At 29.7% G+C, this 16,418-nt stretch overlaps 1 protein-coding gene across 8 annotated transcripts in view; it reads right to left on the minus strand.

Moving 5' to 3' along the window:
* Positions 1-14,250, minus strand: part of LOC142319365 (fatty acid hydroxylase domain-containing protein 2) — a 56,117-nt gene extending 41,867 nt beyond the window's left edge. For 2 of the 8 annotated variants that reach the window (XM_075356573.1, XM_075356572.1), the window contains exons 1-2: positions 14,059-14,250; positions 12,980-13,051 (exon numbers count right to left, since the gene is read on the minus strand). Coding sequence is in view for 2 of the 8 variants with exons in the window: in XM_075356571.1 (XP_075212686.1) it covers positions 13,465-13,531 (67 nt within the window). In the remaining 6 variants the exon portion in view is untranslated. Of the gene's footprint in view, positions 1-12,979; positions 13,052-13,464; positions 13,899-14,058 lie in introns of those variants that run through there. The other 6 variants (XM_075356577.1, XM_075356575.1, XM_075356571.1 and 3 more) reach the window with 4 other exon arrangements.
* Positions 14,251-16,418: the final 2,168 nt, after the last annotated feature.

Genomic DNA, 16,418 nt, shown 5'->3' on the forward strand with positions numbered 1-16,418 from the left:
AGTTTGACATCTGTAGTAGATATTCCCTACAAACTCAGTTATGGCACTGAGTTATGGTCAGATGTGCTATGTAACCAATAAAAACTGTGATTCTGAAGTTGCAAACAGAGAATTCATATTATGTGAACATTTAAAACAACAATTAGTAATTGTATCTATATAACTAATAACCTAACTACAAATTAATAAGTTACATAAGACCGATAAATCTGTTAAATAAATAAAACCGTAAATTTATATTTTGAACCAAAAGTAATATTGCTAGGCGGAAATATTATATATAACTTTTCTTTAAAAACAACAGTGATCTAAATTATGATTCCTGACCAAATACCACATGCCAACTTTTTATGTGCTCATGAAAGCACATGAATACTAGAAAACAGGATATTATTCACAGCAGTACTCTGTACCAACAATTACAACATAATCAGTGTTATTACAGAATGATTCACATTCATGAGGTCAAACTAATTAAAAATCTTTCTGCCACAGGATTTATTCAGGTAATTTTAAATTAAATTAATAAAAGTTTGTTAAATGGATATTAAGGACAAAACTGCTGCATTTCAGTAATCAGGGTAACAAAACAAACTTACATTTATAAAATAGTTATGTTTCTAAAAGTATACCCTACAACATCCAAGGGGTATTACTAAAATTATTTATTAATGAAAAATAATTAGCTAATTCTATTGCTTAACCCTCCTTATATTACTAACTGGATAGCCATTTTTAAGTTCAGCTGGAATCATTTTGTTACAAACAATAGATTCTATTATGAGCTCAGATCTCCATTAACTGAATTATTCCAAAAAGATTCTTGTCATATCTAATTTAATTTAATTTTTTTCTAAATATTTATGTAATCTTAATCTTGAGTAGTCCTCTAGTTGCTACCCAGGATAGCTGAATACCTACATGACATTCTAATTTGAGGATAAATACATAAATCAAAAGGAAATAGTAATTTACACACTTTTTTTTAAATATATTTTTGAACAAACATAAGAGTTCAAAATAATTTGTTAAATGGCAACAGGCAGTTTCTACAATTAGTTAACACATAGATGAATGTTCATCACCTAAAAGTGTTTTACACTGAAAACATGACGAGTCTTTCTTTTCTTGTGGAGACGCCATATAAATAACACTACAAGATTCAATGATGATTTTCAGATCAGTTTTATCACTTTTAATAACTCAGAAATGAAGGGAGTTGCTGTGGAGAGGCAGTAAGAGATCTATTTAGAACACTTTCAATTGCTAATTTTGTAAATTCCTAATAACTTATTGATTTAGCAATCAATCTTTGATTACAGGAAGATAAATCTTCTTCACCTAGTTGCTTTGAAAACATTCAGTGCTAATTTATCTTGCTCTTGAACATATTACACTGATAAACATAATTTTTTTTTTAACACGATACATGATTTTAATCTATTTTTGATGCTGAAAACGAATATGAACTGAGACTCACCCACCATATTTGAAATTTTTTTAAATTTTAATTAAAGGATTTATTTTATTTCTCAACTATAGTTGGCATTTTAAGCTCCTATATTGTATTCTGTTAGCTCATTTTTTATTGTTCAATTTTGTTAACATAATTTGTAAGCTACAAATAAACAACACTAGACAAAGAATTAAATCATATCATAGTCACATATTATGACATCATATCTAATACTGAAGAGTGAGCCTTCATGGACAAGATTAATCATGTCCGTGCAGGTCAAAACATATAGCTGAAAACACGGCTATAAGCACTGGATTTACGAATGAATTAATTTTATTCAGTCTTATTGCTGTCTTAAGTTGTTAACAGTGCAGTGTCATAATGCCTCAAAATTGTGTAAATGATGTTGATGCCTTTTTTTATGTATGTGGTGAGTTTATAATAAAATCAAATAGAGAAAACATTAAAACTTTAATTAAAAAAGCACATCATTTGTACTTTCAGTGTAAAATTGGTGATCAGGATAAGATGTGGGATCCTCATATAGCAAGCACTAATTGTTCTGTAGAGGGTGGCTGAAAGTTACATGGAAAGTTTTGCCATTTGGTGTACCCATTGTTTGGTGTGAACTAAAGGATCATGTAACCGATTGTTTCTTCTGTTTAACAAGTGTGTGGAATTTCTATAAATATTGAAACGTACTGTAAAATATCCTTCAATGCAATCTGCAATCAGGCCTGTACCTCACAGTGAAATTATTCTAGTTTCTGAGCCACTTGTGAATATATGTTTCAAAAGCAGTGATGAGGAATCAGGCAGTACTGAAGAAGACAACCATGATTTTGATTTTGAATTATCTTCCAATAAGCCACATCTTATATCACAAGGTGAATTAAATGACTTAGTTAGGAATTAAAATTTATCAAAAAATCAAGCTGACCTGTTAGGATCAAGACTGCAAGGTTGGAATTTACTTCAAAAAAATACAAAAATTTCAGGCTTTCAAAGCCAACAAAAAGAACTTTCTCAGTACTTTATTGATGAAATTAATTTGATTTATTGCACAAATATTGATGAACTTATGTTGCACTTAGGACAAGTTCAGAAACCTAAGGACTGGTGCCTTTTCATAGATTCATCCAAGTACACAATGGTAACAAATATCCTTAAATACAAATCACTTATGGTATTAATTTAAAAGAGTCATACGATGTGATAAAAGATGTTCTTGAAAAAATAAATTATAAAAAACATAGATGGAACACACACATGTGGGGCGATCTGAAAGTTATAGCTATTTTGTTAGTCATGCAGTTAGGCTATACAAAGTATATGTGTTTTCTTTGTGAATGGGACAGCTAAGCTAGGAATAAACATTATTTTACTAAAGAGTGGAAAAAACAAGACAACTTAACTACAAATGGGAAAAATATTATTCATGAGCCCTTAGTTGAACCCAAAAAAATATTTTTACCCCCTCTCCATATCAAGCTAGGACTAATGAAAAATTTTGTAAAAGTGATAAAGAAGGGCAGTCCTGGATTTTTATACATCAGGCAGAAATTTCCAAATGTAAGTAGGGGAAAAATTAAAGATGGAATATTTGTTGGTCCTTAAATAAGATAGTTTGGTCAAAGACGATGTATATAACTCACTGTTAAATAATGTAGAAAGTGCAGCTTGGGCTTCATTTAAAGACATTTGCAAAAAGTTTCTCGGCAAACAAAAATTGGACAATTGCCACGATATTGTTAATAAACTTCTTACTTCATACAGAGCTATGGGATGTAATATGTCTTTAAAAATACATTTCCTCCACTCACATCTGGATTTTTTCATAGGCAACCTCAGAGACATAAGTGACGAACACAGTGAACATTTCCACCAAGACAATTCGGTGAAGGAAATCCGCTATAAAGGGAAATAGAATATTAACATGCTAGCCAATTACTGTTGGACATTAATTTTGGATCTGCCTGAGACTATTTATAAAAGAAAGCATCAGAAAATCATTCTAACACAGGTATGATCATGCAAAATTAGATCAAATTACAGATTTTAACTACATTTTTCCTTGATTTTTTTTTTTAAGCGTAATTTATTTAAAACTAAGGGTGATAAAAAAATTGTATTTACAGATCTGTAATGTTCGCAAAAAAAGCAATTCAAAAAATGGTATCACTTAGATACATTAAGAATTTTTTTTTTGTCTATCAGTGTTATTATTCTCAACACTTATGCTGCAAATTCTTCACACATATGCTGCAAATGCAGTAATGTCCAACTATGTTGTAAAAAAAAAGGCTGACAAAGTTGAAATACTTTCCTGGTACTGGTTATTTATTCTTAATTACTCATTACTCATGAAAATAAATAAATAAAGTTTTAAAAAATTTTTTAAATTGATATTTTTAAATTTAGAACTTATAAAACTATATTAAAATATTTTTTTGGTTCACTTTCACTACTACTATGCCATATTTCTTATATTAAGAAATATGCATTTAATAAAAAGACAGCTTTTTTTTTATTACTGGGGAAGGGGTAAATTTTAGGCAAACTTTTTTTAAAAAGGTAAAATAAGCATGAACGCATGTACTGAACTTAATATAAGTGGGTTTATGCTTGTAAAATTTTTTAAAAAATTAACCCCAAAATACTATCTACCCCATCCCCTGGCATAATTGATCCCAAAATTTTACAACAAATTACCCATTTTTTGACTGATTACCACACTATTCTTCTTTCAGTATAGCCTAGAGCTTACCAGCATAGCCACCTGTTTGCCAATCTTCTAATACTATATTTACCTACTAATTTAACCAACACATCTATACCAGATTTAGTTTTATTATAGAAGTGAATAATGTTGTTTATTTTTTGGTCCCTAACATAAATAACATAATGGTGCACAGAGTGCAAAAGTGTAACTGATATCATGGAAACCAAATATGATAAATGAAGAGCTGAATTTTTTGTTTCCTTTATTTCTGTTGGAATACATTTTTTATTTAATTTTATACCAACAACAGTCAGATTTCAAGATAATAGATGTTGCTCCAAAGGAAGTCGTGAAAAAATGATTTATTGTAATATTACAAGCTAAGCTTTTGAATGGAGTAAGTAATTACTTGACAAACTTTATATTTGTTTGACTTCTCATCCAGCTTTTAATTTTCTAGTGTACATTTGGCCAGGAAGAGGATAATACTTTTCCTTAACATATGTTCAACACATCTTTACGCTGTATTTGGTAGGCTTAGAACGTATTGTATTAATTATGTCCTTCCTCTGTATGCAAATAATTGCTAATCTACTATAAGATTTTCTGTGGATCTATATATGCTGAGAAGTTTAGAATTTAGCATCACCCAGACAGAGAGTTTAGCATCAGTGTAGTTTATCCTCCTCCAAACGCTGTTCCCTTGTTAGCATCATTGAAATGGACTCTTATGATATTACAAAATCTATTTAATCCCATGGGCACTCAATATAATACATATTAATTCTAATTGAACAAATAAAAAACATGATCTTCATTTGAATGATTGGCTCCATATATTATCAGTACTCCTATGAATGCAAAAATGTAGGAAAAAGTGAAATCTTTCCAAATAAATGAATAATTAATAATAATTGTGCTGTCATTAGTGGCATCCACATCAAACTGAGTATTTTATATTTTAAGAGCAATAACCAAAAAAATGTATCACCAATTAAACAGAAAAGATAGAAGCAATATCAATTAGTAAAACAAACAGAAAAAAATTGTGTGAAGAAAACAAACAAATTTAAATTAAAGAATTTTATTTTAAATGATTAAAAGATAAAGTGTTTATTAAACCTCTTCATAATGTATTGAAGTACTTCACTTGCATTGACTTAATTCATTCAATATGCTGTTTTTATCAAACTGAGGACGTCTGTAAATTTCACATAATATGAGTGCATTGATGGGTTTCAATTGCTACATATAAGATCTAATTGTTCTGGTTAATAACTTTGTGCATGTGTAGTTTTATAAGGTGATTTGGGCTTTGTAACTGAAAGCCCATCTTCTGCTCAATGTACTATTTGGTAGTTGCAATAATTTAATTTGCATACTCCAGGGTGTTTATCAGAATGTTCTCTTAGTATGTTTTATGATCTTGAGTATTTCTTTGTAGCTCTGAAAGCACAACAATAACTTTCTTTTACAAAATGTTGGTTAATGTACATTAGCATATGCATTTTGTTAGTGGGGTTTTTAATTTTGTCCATAATTTACATAACATTATGTTTATTAGTGAGAGATAGTATCCATTAATATGTGATAGACATTTAATTGGATTGATTTCTTTACTGTTGTCATTAATTGCCAAAAGTGTATGTATTAATCAAACTAGTATATATGACAAAGCTCAAATTTCTACAAAATGGAGATTTGACTTATTGGGAATAAGTATCAGGTACAATGAGAATTCTGTGTACTTTGAAATCATTCTTTCACCCTAATTTGAATATGATGAGCTAACAGAAATAATGCAATGAATTTTTTTTAAATATTCAACAGTAAATTTACACGTTAAGAGTGCAGTTAGCTTATTATATGGGATATACTACTGCTAGTGTAGTAATTCATCTACACATCAAAGCAAGGCTGCATACTTTTTACTTTGTAGCGATTAAATATTTTCAAGAAAAACTCTTAGACATACTTTTAGAAAACAAAACACATTTAGAAAACTAGTTGTTTTGTTCAATTAATACAACCTCATCATAACTACCATTGAATTTTAACCTAATGAAAACAGAAATTAGAATAATTATTACAATATTTGAAAAAAAAAAATGGTGTTTTATTTTGAAAGTGGACACATTTCCTAAACTGCTATTATAATAGTAAAAGAAGTCTTCTTATATTCACTACTCTGTAAGCCAAAACAAGGTGATATCCTATAAAATTTGATTTAAACAGGTCAATGTTACGTTGTAACTCCACCAACAATCAGAAATTATCTTTGTCCCAGTTCTAATACATTCTTTTATAACACTGCTTTTGTAACTGCTCTTTTGTTATGTGCTTTCATTTGATCAAAGACCAAACAACTTATTCATATATATAAATGAATGTTTGTTTGTGTGTCTGTCCCATTTGCATTCCTATACCATTCATCCGATTGCGATGAAACTTTCGCGAGTTGTTGTGTGCATGCCTGTGAAGGTTTCTAGATTAGTTTGGACCTGCTAGGTGGGGTGCAGGGGTCGAGATATTTCCAAAAATTGTATTTATGTCCGATTTGGCTCATAATCACAATATATATTACTTACACGAAAATAAATATTTTTGCAAAGAATGGACCCACTAGGCGGCGCTGGGGTAGAGCATTTAAAAAGATTGTATTTATGGTCCGATTTAGCTCATATTCACAATATATATTAGTTACGTGAAAAGAAATATATTTGCAAAAAAGGGAAGAAGGGAAAAAGGAAAGAGAGGAAGGGATGAAGATTGGAAGAGGAAAAAAAGAAAGATTAAATTTTGTGATGTTCCGTAACGTTCAGTTTTTTAATATTTTATCAAACTTTCATTTGTGTTTGTTTAATCTATATATATATATATACTCAAATCTAGCATCAGCTAGTACAAAATATTCTTTGTTTCTCTACAAATTGTTTCTCCTCTAACACCCATTGCTGAAGGTAAACTGCCTCATTGTATTTTCATCTTGAAAAAAAAGATTAATTTATTTCCATGATCAGACCACTCCTGTCTATTAGTACTGGGTTAAAGAGTAACATGTCCACACATGCTTCCCTAATAAAATTGAACCAATCAGTTATAGCAGCACTACTACCCACACCAAATTCATAGTTACAAATCTTAAAAACTAGTATATTCTCTACTACATCCTTACAGCAAATAAACACCATCTTCCAATTTCATTTGCTGTGTTACAGCCACGTATCATTCTTAAATGAACAAAATTACGACAAATTGCCCTTTAACAATGCCATTTATCTTCCTTATCGCTTAATGAAAGATACATTTCATGACTGCACACAAAACCTAGGATTATGTCAATTTCTTGTAAAAAATGAATGGCATGTCGTTTTTCTTGCACCTGTTTAGTCAATCAAACCCATTTCAGATGAAAATAATGAACAGTGTCAAGTATAGCAAACACACACAGTACCCGACTAAAATAACTAAACTGACTAGCATATAGCCAGCAATATAACTAGGATAAAATAACAGGTTGAAATACAATTACAACAACAGATAAGATAAATATTAGCAGTTTAATATTGTATATTATTACTTAACAGTAAATAATTTATTTACTGATATCAGAAATTCAGAAACTGAAAATTACGGTACGGGTCCACTTTCAAAACAGGACCACACAAATATAATAAACACCAAATTACAAGAGTAATTATCACCTTACAAACTTTATATACAAATATTTTCAGATAATGTTTTAAGAATAAGCAATAATTAGCTACAAACTTAGCAATTTAAAATGACACCAAATATTATAAATGGTCAACTATAATTGGATAAATTAAGATAATTCTGAAAAACACTAGGATAATTAACAACATAGGAGCACACCAAAGACTTACATTAATTACACAAAATTAAACAATTATTTCTTAAAAAATGTCTTATACGCTTACAAAATATTTTATATTAAGGTAATGCATTAAAAATATCAAGGAACTCTTGATTAAATTACAACAAAAATTTGGCTACATACTAGAAGATATTCCGAACAATCTGATTTAAAAAATTAAACTAACTCATTAAAAAAGTGAGTTTTTTAACATACCAAAAATGATACTTTGATATACATACAATAAAAATATTAATACAAAGTACTAAATACGAGGCATTTTCATTAAGTAAGGGCTGTCAGCTTATATTTCAATATTAGCGGAACTGACATAGTTTCATGCATGCAGGGCCATCTATCGGCTATTTACAAGGCCACTGCAGTTGTTTTGATTCAGTAGTAATTTGCCTGCAGTGAATGCAGATTGCAATGTCTGCGACAATCGTTTCTCCAAACAGTTGTGAAGTGCACACTATGATTTGATTTCTGTGTGTAAAAGGATCTTTAGATGCTGAAATTCATTCGGATTTGTGCCTAGTGCACAGACCTACAATAATGAGTAAAGGAATGGTTAGACAATTGTGTTTAAAATGGCCGCACAAATGTGCATGACACGACAGAATGGCAGGCCCAGTGTTCAGACCAACGAAATATGAACAAGTGAACTGAAAACTGCGATTGACAATTACTATTCTGGCTGATGAATTTCCACATGTTGGGAGCACCTCTATTTACACGACACAGACACAAAAAAGCTCTATCACAAATTGTGTTCAAGGTGGGTACCGAAAAAGCTCGCCAACCAACAGAAACAGCAAAGAATGAACAAGCGTTTTTGGATTGCTATCAACAAGATGGAAATGATTTTGTTTTCCACATTGTTACGGGCGACGAGATATAGATATCCTACACAAAACAGAATCAAAATAAGTCAACGCAGGGGCAGCATTCAAGTTTCCCAAAACCGAAAAAGTTTAAGCAATCTCTGCACTAGTCAAAAAATGTTGGCTACCATTTTTTGGGTTGAAAAGGGTGTCAATTTGATTGATTTCATGGAACGTGGAACAACAATTACAGCTGACGTGTACTGCAAAACACTCACAAAACTGAGACATGCAATCGATCCAAAATTGACTATGTGGGAAACTGTGTCCGGCATAATCCTCCTTCACGACAACGCGCATCCACACACCACTGCCTTAACCAAGAAAAAGGTTCGAGATCTTCGTTGGGAACTTTTTGACCTCCCTTTGTATAGTCCCGACCTTGCAGACTATACTTCCTTCTTCTTGCATTTGAAAAAGTGGCTAGGTGGACAATGGTTTCAAAACGACGAGGAACTCAAGACTGCCATTGTCAACTAGTTCAATTCCCAAATGGTGAACTTTTATGCATAGGGGTTAAAGAAACTGGTGAAGTGTTACGAAAAGGGCTTAGAACTGAATGGCGATTATGTGGAAAAGTGAAGTAGATATGTATTAAACTAAAACTGTAAGTAAAAACTTTTCTTACAAGTTAATTTTTTTTAATGGCCCTTACTTTATGAATATGAATCATATACTGCAAAATGGCATACAGAATATAATTAAGTACATAATCAATCATTCATAAAACTACTAATTTATGTAGGGTAACCATAAAGCTGATTATATATATAAACAACAGAATATTATATTAACAAACAATAGAATAAAGCACTAAGAACTGGGTGAAGAAATAAGTATTTTATTACAAAAGAGATTCCTCATAAAAATAAAATAATAATAACAATAAACATAATAAGATAACAAGAAAAAAACCTAATTCTTATTATCCTTAGAAAAACACAAATCATGCACAAACACTGTATGATTCTGTGCAATATATTTACAATCACATCTTTACCATAAAACTAATTCATTCAGTTGATATAATTTACTTAGTACCTATGAAAAGGGAGGAGTGAAATAGTTTCCTGTGCCCTTTCTGGCTGTGTTAGCTGAGCTGAATTATACCACCTAATCCATATCAACTAATTAATAGAATTGTAGCAACTATGTTTTTTACAGATAATTTCTGAGATCAAATCTTGGTCAGACAAGGTATTTTCATTCCCCAAAAATTTCCGTACCACATCTGGTGGCACCTTTTATTCCTGTAGGTGGCTATCACTTTATTTAAGAAATGGTAGTTGTATGCAACATTCACAAGGCAATGTTCATGGAGAAAATTGTTGTGCAATCTACCTTTCCAGTCCTAAAAGATGGATATATTATTTTTCCAGGTGATGAATGTATTTTTACCTTTAAAGAGTAAAGCTCTCCACACCTACACCATAACATACTAACTGATTTCAACTTGGAGCTGAAATGATGGACTCACATCTCAATATATGCAATTATTTGATACAAAAACTTATTTCCAAATGAAGTCAAAAATCTTTGGCAAATTTCCTGTTGGACCTGTTCCTGGTTTTGCATCTAGTCTTTTTTTGGAACCCATTTCACCCAGAACAAGGTCCTTGAAATAAATCTTGCACCTTGCAGAACCCAAGGTGCTTTGAGATAAAAGAATGGGCACTTTCATGACTGATACCCCCTTCTGAAGCCATTTTACCAACTACAAACAGACAAATACTAGTGTCTTTAATGAAATCACAGATCAATTGAATGTTGTCATCCATAACACTTGTTCTTAAATGCCTGCTGTGACTCATTTTCTACAGCTTTACACCCTCCTTTAAATTTGCTGGCACTATGACTAGCAATATTATATTTCCAAACTTCATAACCAAGATTTCAGAGGGTTGAAATGACTAGAGAGATTCGAATACAGAGGAGGCTGGAGGACCCATCCCTCCTTCCCACATATCCCGTGTATCCCTCCAGGCTAGTTCACTCATGTTTGTTTATGAACTGTGAAGACTACAGTCTGTTCTGTTTATATGTGACTGACCCTTATGTGTACTATTTATAACAGTGCATACATTATATATATATATATATAGTGTTTCATTTTAATCACCCCAGGCGATTTTCTCATAAACTATCCACAATAAAAAAAAAAAAATCTCCTAAATACAAGTTACTCAGATTAGAGGTAAATTTCCTGTTAGACCTGTTCCTGGTTTTGCATCTAGTCTTTTTTTGGAACCCATTTCACCCAGAACAAGGTCCTTGAAATAAATCTTGTGCTTTGAGATAAAAGAATGGGCACTTATCATGGTGACCTTGGATTTGACCTACAACTTGACCGTTATTTAATTGTGATTTCAATAAAATAGTTAAAAGTTACTGTAAGTTGAGAAAATATGTACATAGGATGTGCTATTTTTACTTCCTTGTACAAAGTAAAGGAAGTATTGCAATCGCAAAACATTTTGGTTTTCAGATTTCAATGGAAATATTCATTTTGACCATCCCTAAATACATTTTGACTAGTTTCGGCATGATGTCTGTATGTACGTATGTATGAACATAACTCAAAAACGATTAGCCATAGTATGTTGAAATTTTGGATTTAGGACTGTTGTAACATCTAATTGTGCACCTCCCCTTTTGATTGCAATTAACTGAACCAAAAGTGTCCAAAAACACCCAAAATAAATAATATTTTGATTTCTGACTTTTTCGTAACTGCAGTAATAAGCCCTCATCAAGAGCTTTTCAAAGATATATCATAAGTGGTACTTATGATAACATTGGTTCTAGAATTATAGCAATATGAAACTTTAATTACTGAAATATTTGGATCTTATAAGGGGAAGGGGCACATCGGTTTGAATAAGACTTCATCTGCTTTTTTATTTTTTTAAATTAAATATATTGATTTATTAATAATTATTAACCCCGTGACTGTAAAAAAAATTACAATAAATAATTATTCAATAATAACAATAAAAAAAATATATATATATAAAAAAATCAGAAATTATTAGTGAAATAATTTTAGACTATTAGTATTACTTGAGAAATTAGTAAAAAAATATAACAGTACACAGATAGATTTTTTATTCACTCCAGTTATGATAAACTGGATGGAATTAGCTATGATAAACTGGATAGAATTAGCTATGATAAACTGGAAGCAGTTACAGTTCATATTAATTAGACCTAAAGATGATCCAAATTAATATACTTTTTAGGCAAAAATTCAGAGTTACTCTAAACTACTTCCTCACTGCTGTTCTAAATTATTATTATAAAATAATTTTGTAAAAGTTATTAAATACTTTAAATAAGGTTAAACTGTAACAATTTTGCAAAAGAATCAGTTAAAAATTCATTAATAACTTTCATAGACATTTCATTCTTAAGAAAGACCCAAACATAACACTTGAAGTCAAGAACTCAGTTTAATGTAGAAGGATTTCAAACACAGCTTAAAAATTAAAACAGTATTAACTGAACACAAATTAAACTAGTCTTTAACACTGAATTCACCAACCCCGCCTCTAAATTTTCTCTAACAATATCAAATAAACAATAATAAATTAAAAATCACTATGCAAAGAACAGAAAGCAATCACACAGTTCAATCTACACCAACACAGACAAGAAATGTTATATAATAATTCTACATGAAATTTTATTACTCACAGAATATATCAGTAAAAAAGTAATGAAACTAAAATCTGATCCTGCACAAAAAAATATATATAAAACAAATAGTCATGTAGCAAATAATTAAAATTGCAACAAACAAGATACATTAATTAGGTCTATAGCTTAACAATACCGCTACTCTACAAAACTTAAACAAACAACGTTACTGTATCACTGCATAATTTATATAAACCTATGAACAAATTGCTACATAGGAAACTATGAACATATAACTGAAACATCCACAAAGGAGAAAAAAAAAAATAGTATGTCAGGACACCAATCAAGAGAAGCAAAACTATTTTACATACATAAGTATCTCACTAAAATAGACTTACCAATAGCTTCACTTATTCCTAACTTACTGAATGAAATATTTTTACACTTTCAAAATGTACATGTATTCTTATCTGAAAAATTATAACCATTTTTAAGATTATAAAGAATAAATAACAAATATAAATAAAACTAGATATGATGAAACAAGCGTAACAATTAATCTAATTAAATTTCTTCAATAGATAAAGGTAATAAGTTAAAACATTTAAGTTAAATTTACAAAAAATCCACACAATGTTAACAAAATTTACTTTAAAGTTTTAATATTTAGGATGATTTCATGGAAAAATTAAATTAAACATACATAAAGTATTTAAGAGAATAATGATGTCCAATAAATGTTTATGTACAAGAAATAAAACGCATGTTATATTATTTTTAAAAAAAACCAAATTCATGTCAAAATTCCAATATAGTAGGAAATTAATTCCACAAAACAGACAAAAGTTTAATGAAATTGTAAATACAATGTTTTTCCTCTTACCAGATAATCTGTTGCTTAATAATGATATGCAATGATGTACTAAATAACTTTTCTTGGTGATATCCATAAGTAATGACTTTTAATGGCCAGTAAAACGCTATAAAATGTTTCTTTTATTAAGATGCAAGCATTCATGAAGGGTTTTAAATTATTAATATAAACCACCCAAACTTAATTCTATAGTTTATTTTTTGGCGAAAATGGCACTCTTTTTATACAAAAGAATCACTTCAATATTTTCACAAACCACAAGGACCTAGAACATTCAAATTGCTAATCCACCCATAATTTGAACAAAGACGCATACAGAAAGGCCACATAATAAGGTACAGTTATAAAAACTAGTTTTAATCACAACCGCGTCTTTTAAACAATCATCATATATGTTTTAAACTGGTTAAAAAATCAACTAACCACAAAATGAAATATTGGTAAACAAGCAAATGTAAACAAGAGTTATTATAATCTATTTGCAAACATCTGCAACTTTCAACTGAATACGTCTATAAACAATAGAGACGGAAAATGTTAAAAAAAATAATCATCTAAAAGTAAAACGCAATTCTTTATAAATAGTACAAACAATAAATTTACCTGAGATACAATAACCACGCAAGAGATGTTAGTATACAATGTAATTATTTATAAACAATTCGTAATGATGTGCAGCCGTTCCTTTAAAACAAATATTGCGCATAACAAAATTCAATAAATCTCACAAAATCATACTATCATTTCAATAACACTCCCCTTCCCTTTTAGTCAGGTCCCGATCTGTCAAGTTTGCAAGCTAGCCAATTTGACAAAAATTATAACTTGTACACAAAATACGTTTGTAAAAATATTAACATGACAAGTGTACCGTAGTTTATCAAGTTTTATTAGTATTTAAAATGAAATATTTTACATTCCAATCTACATAAGAATGTATAGAGAACTATTTTGATGGGAATAAAGACACTAATGATAGTGTATAACCACTAATAACGCTTAAACAATACGAAGTAATGGAAACAATAATATGTTTTTATATTATTTATTAATTTGTTTCACATAAAGTAAACTAAGTAAAGCAATAAAGTAAAAGTAAAGTAATAAGTTTCATATAAATAAGCGAGATCATATGTATGTTTTTTATAGAATATCACCAATCGTGTTTTTTATAGTATGGATATCGCCTAATCTTTCTAAAAGATAGTACAAACGACAAACTGTCGACTTCATATATTAAAATAAAACTTTAGGAGCTTTTTGTTTTGATAAGTAAAAATAATTCGATAATGTTTATTCCGAATAAAATTTTCATTTTGTCACTTTAGCGGTATCTTTCGGTCGCTGAAGCTACTACTTAACTTTAGATTTTTCTACTGAATTCTCGCTTGGGTGACATCTCATACTAAAAAAGGTGGACCGTTTTATAGTACGGTATTTCACAATTTTTCAATTCTCTATGCGTAACAACTTATAAGTTGTTAACTTAGTAATTTTTATAACTTTTACATACTACTGATATGTAAACACATACATGGTGCAAGTACGTAAAAGTTAAAATTATTGCTCAGAAATTTATTGCGTAACAAATATCTTAAAAAAAAAGAGGAACTCCTAAAATAAATAATTATATAATATAATCAAATCGAAAAAATAAATTAAAATGTAAATCCTTATCTTTTTAATGGTTATACAATAACAACCCCTTACAGTAACAACAATAATTACCCCTTACTAGGAATAGTTACCAAAAGAACATTTATAAAATTTAATTTAAAACTAGTTTTATAACTGTACCTTATTATGTGGCCTTTCTGTATGCGTCTTTGTTCAAATTATGGGTGGATTAGCAATTTGAATGTTCGAGGTCCTTGTGGTTTGTGAAAATATTGAAGTGATTCTTTTGTATAAAAAGAGTGCCATTTTCGCCAAAAAATAAACTATAGAATTAAGTTTGGGTGGTTTATATTAATAATTTAAAACCCTTCATGAATGCTTGCATCTTAAAAGAAACATTATATAGCGTTTTACTGGCCATTAAATAGTATTTTTACTTATTTTTGTATAACCATGAAACAAGAAAGAAATTACTAAATAAATATAATATAAACACACAAATTTATACACGCAGCCAAAATTACAGTTTCTTTTTAAAAATGTTAAAATTTTTAACACATTTTTAAAAAAATTCACACTAATATTGATTTTTACACTATTGCATACTGATGCTGATAACACTATCCAAAAAACTATTCACATAACACCAAAAAACACTAACAATTCTAAAACAACTATGAAGTTTTTTAGTCCAAACCAGTCCTTACAGATCAATTCCAGTCCAAACCAAACCAGTTCAGGTGAGTCTAGTCTAGTTCCAATGAGTCAATTCCAGTCCAATTCCAATCAATCAACATACAAGCACTATACGAGGCAGAATGTCTGCAGTTTTTTTCAGAGGAAGAATAGTAAAATTAGAAAAAAAATTAAGAAAAATTTACAGACAAAATATGAAAATGAAATTTGCAAATTGAAAGAGAAGAGTAAAAAGAAATTTATAAATATGCTGAAAAAGTAGGGGACTAAACCCGACAAAGAAGATTACAGTTTTATGGTCATTTACAAAGAATGAACAACCAAAGATTGACAAAATGAATATTTAATCACTACAAAAACAGAGCCACAAGCACCAACTGGTTTAAAGAAATAGAAATAGATCTAAAAATATTAAACATTTCTAAGAATCTGTATAAAGATAGAGATAAATTTAGAAAACCGATTTGAAAATCTAAGTTTTCAATAAAAAAGAAAAAGAAGCATGTAAACCTGGATATATGGACCAAAGAAAGATGACAGCAAAGTAAAAGAATGGAAAGCTTTTTGTGAAAAAAAAAAATCAAAACTTTGCAAACATGAGCGAGCCTTAGCGGTCAGAAGGAAAACAAATAAAAAACCTATTTATGTTA

The sequence above is a fragment of the Lycorma delicatula genome, chromosome 2 (assembly GCF_047948215.1).
Source record: "Lycorma delicatula isolate Av1 chromosome 2, ASM4794821v1, whole genome shotgun sequence".
NCBI lineage: Eukaryota > Metazoa > Arthropoda > Insecta > Hemiptera > Fulgoridae > Lycorma > Lycorma delicatula.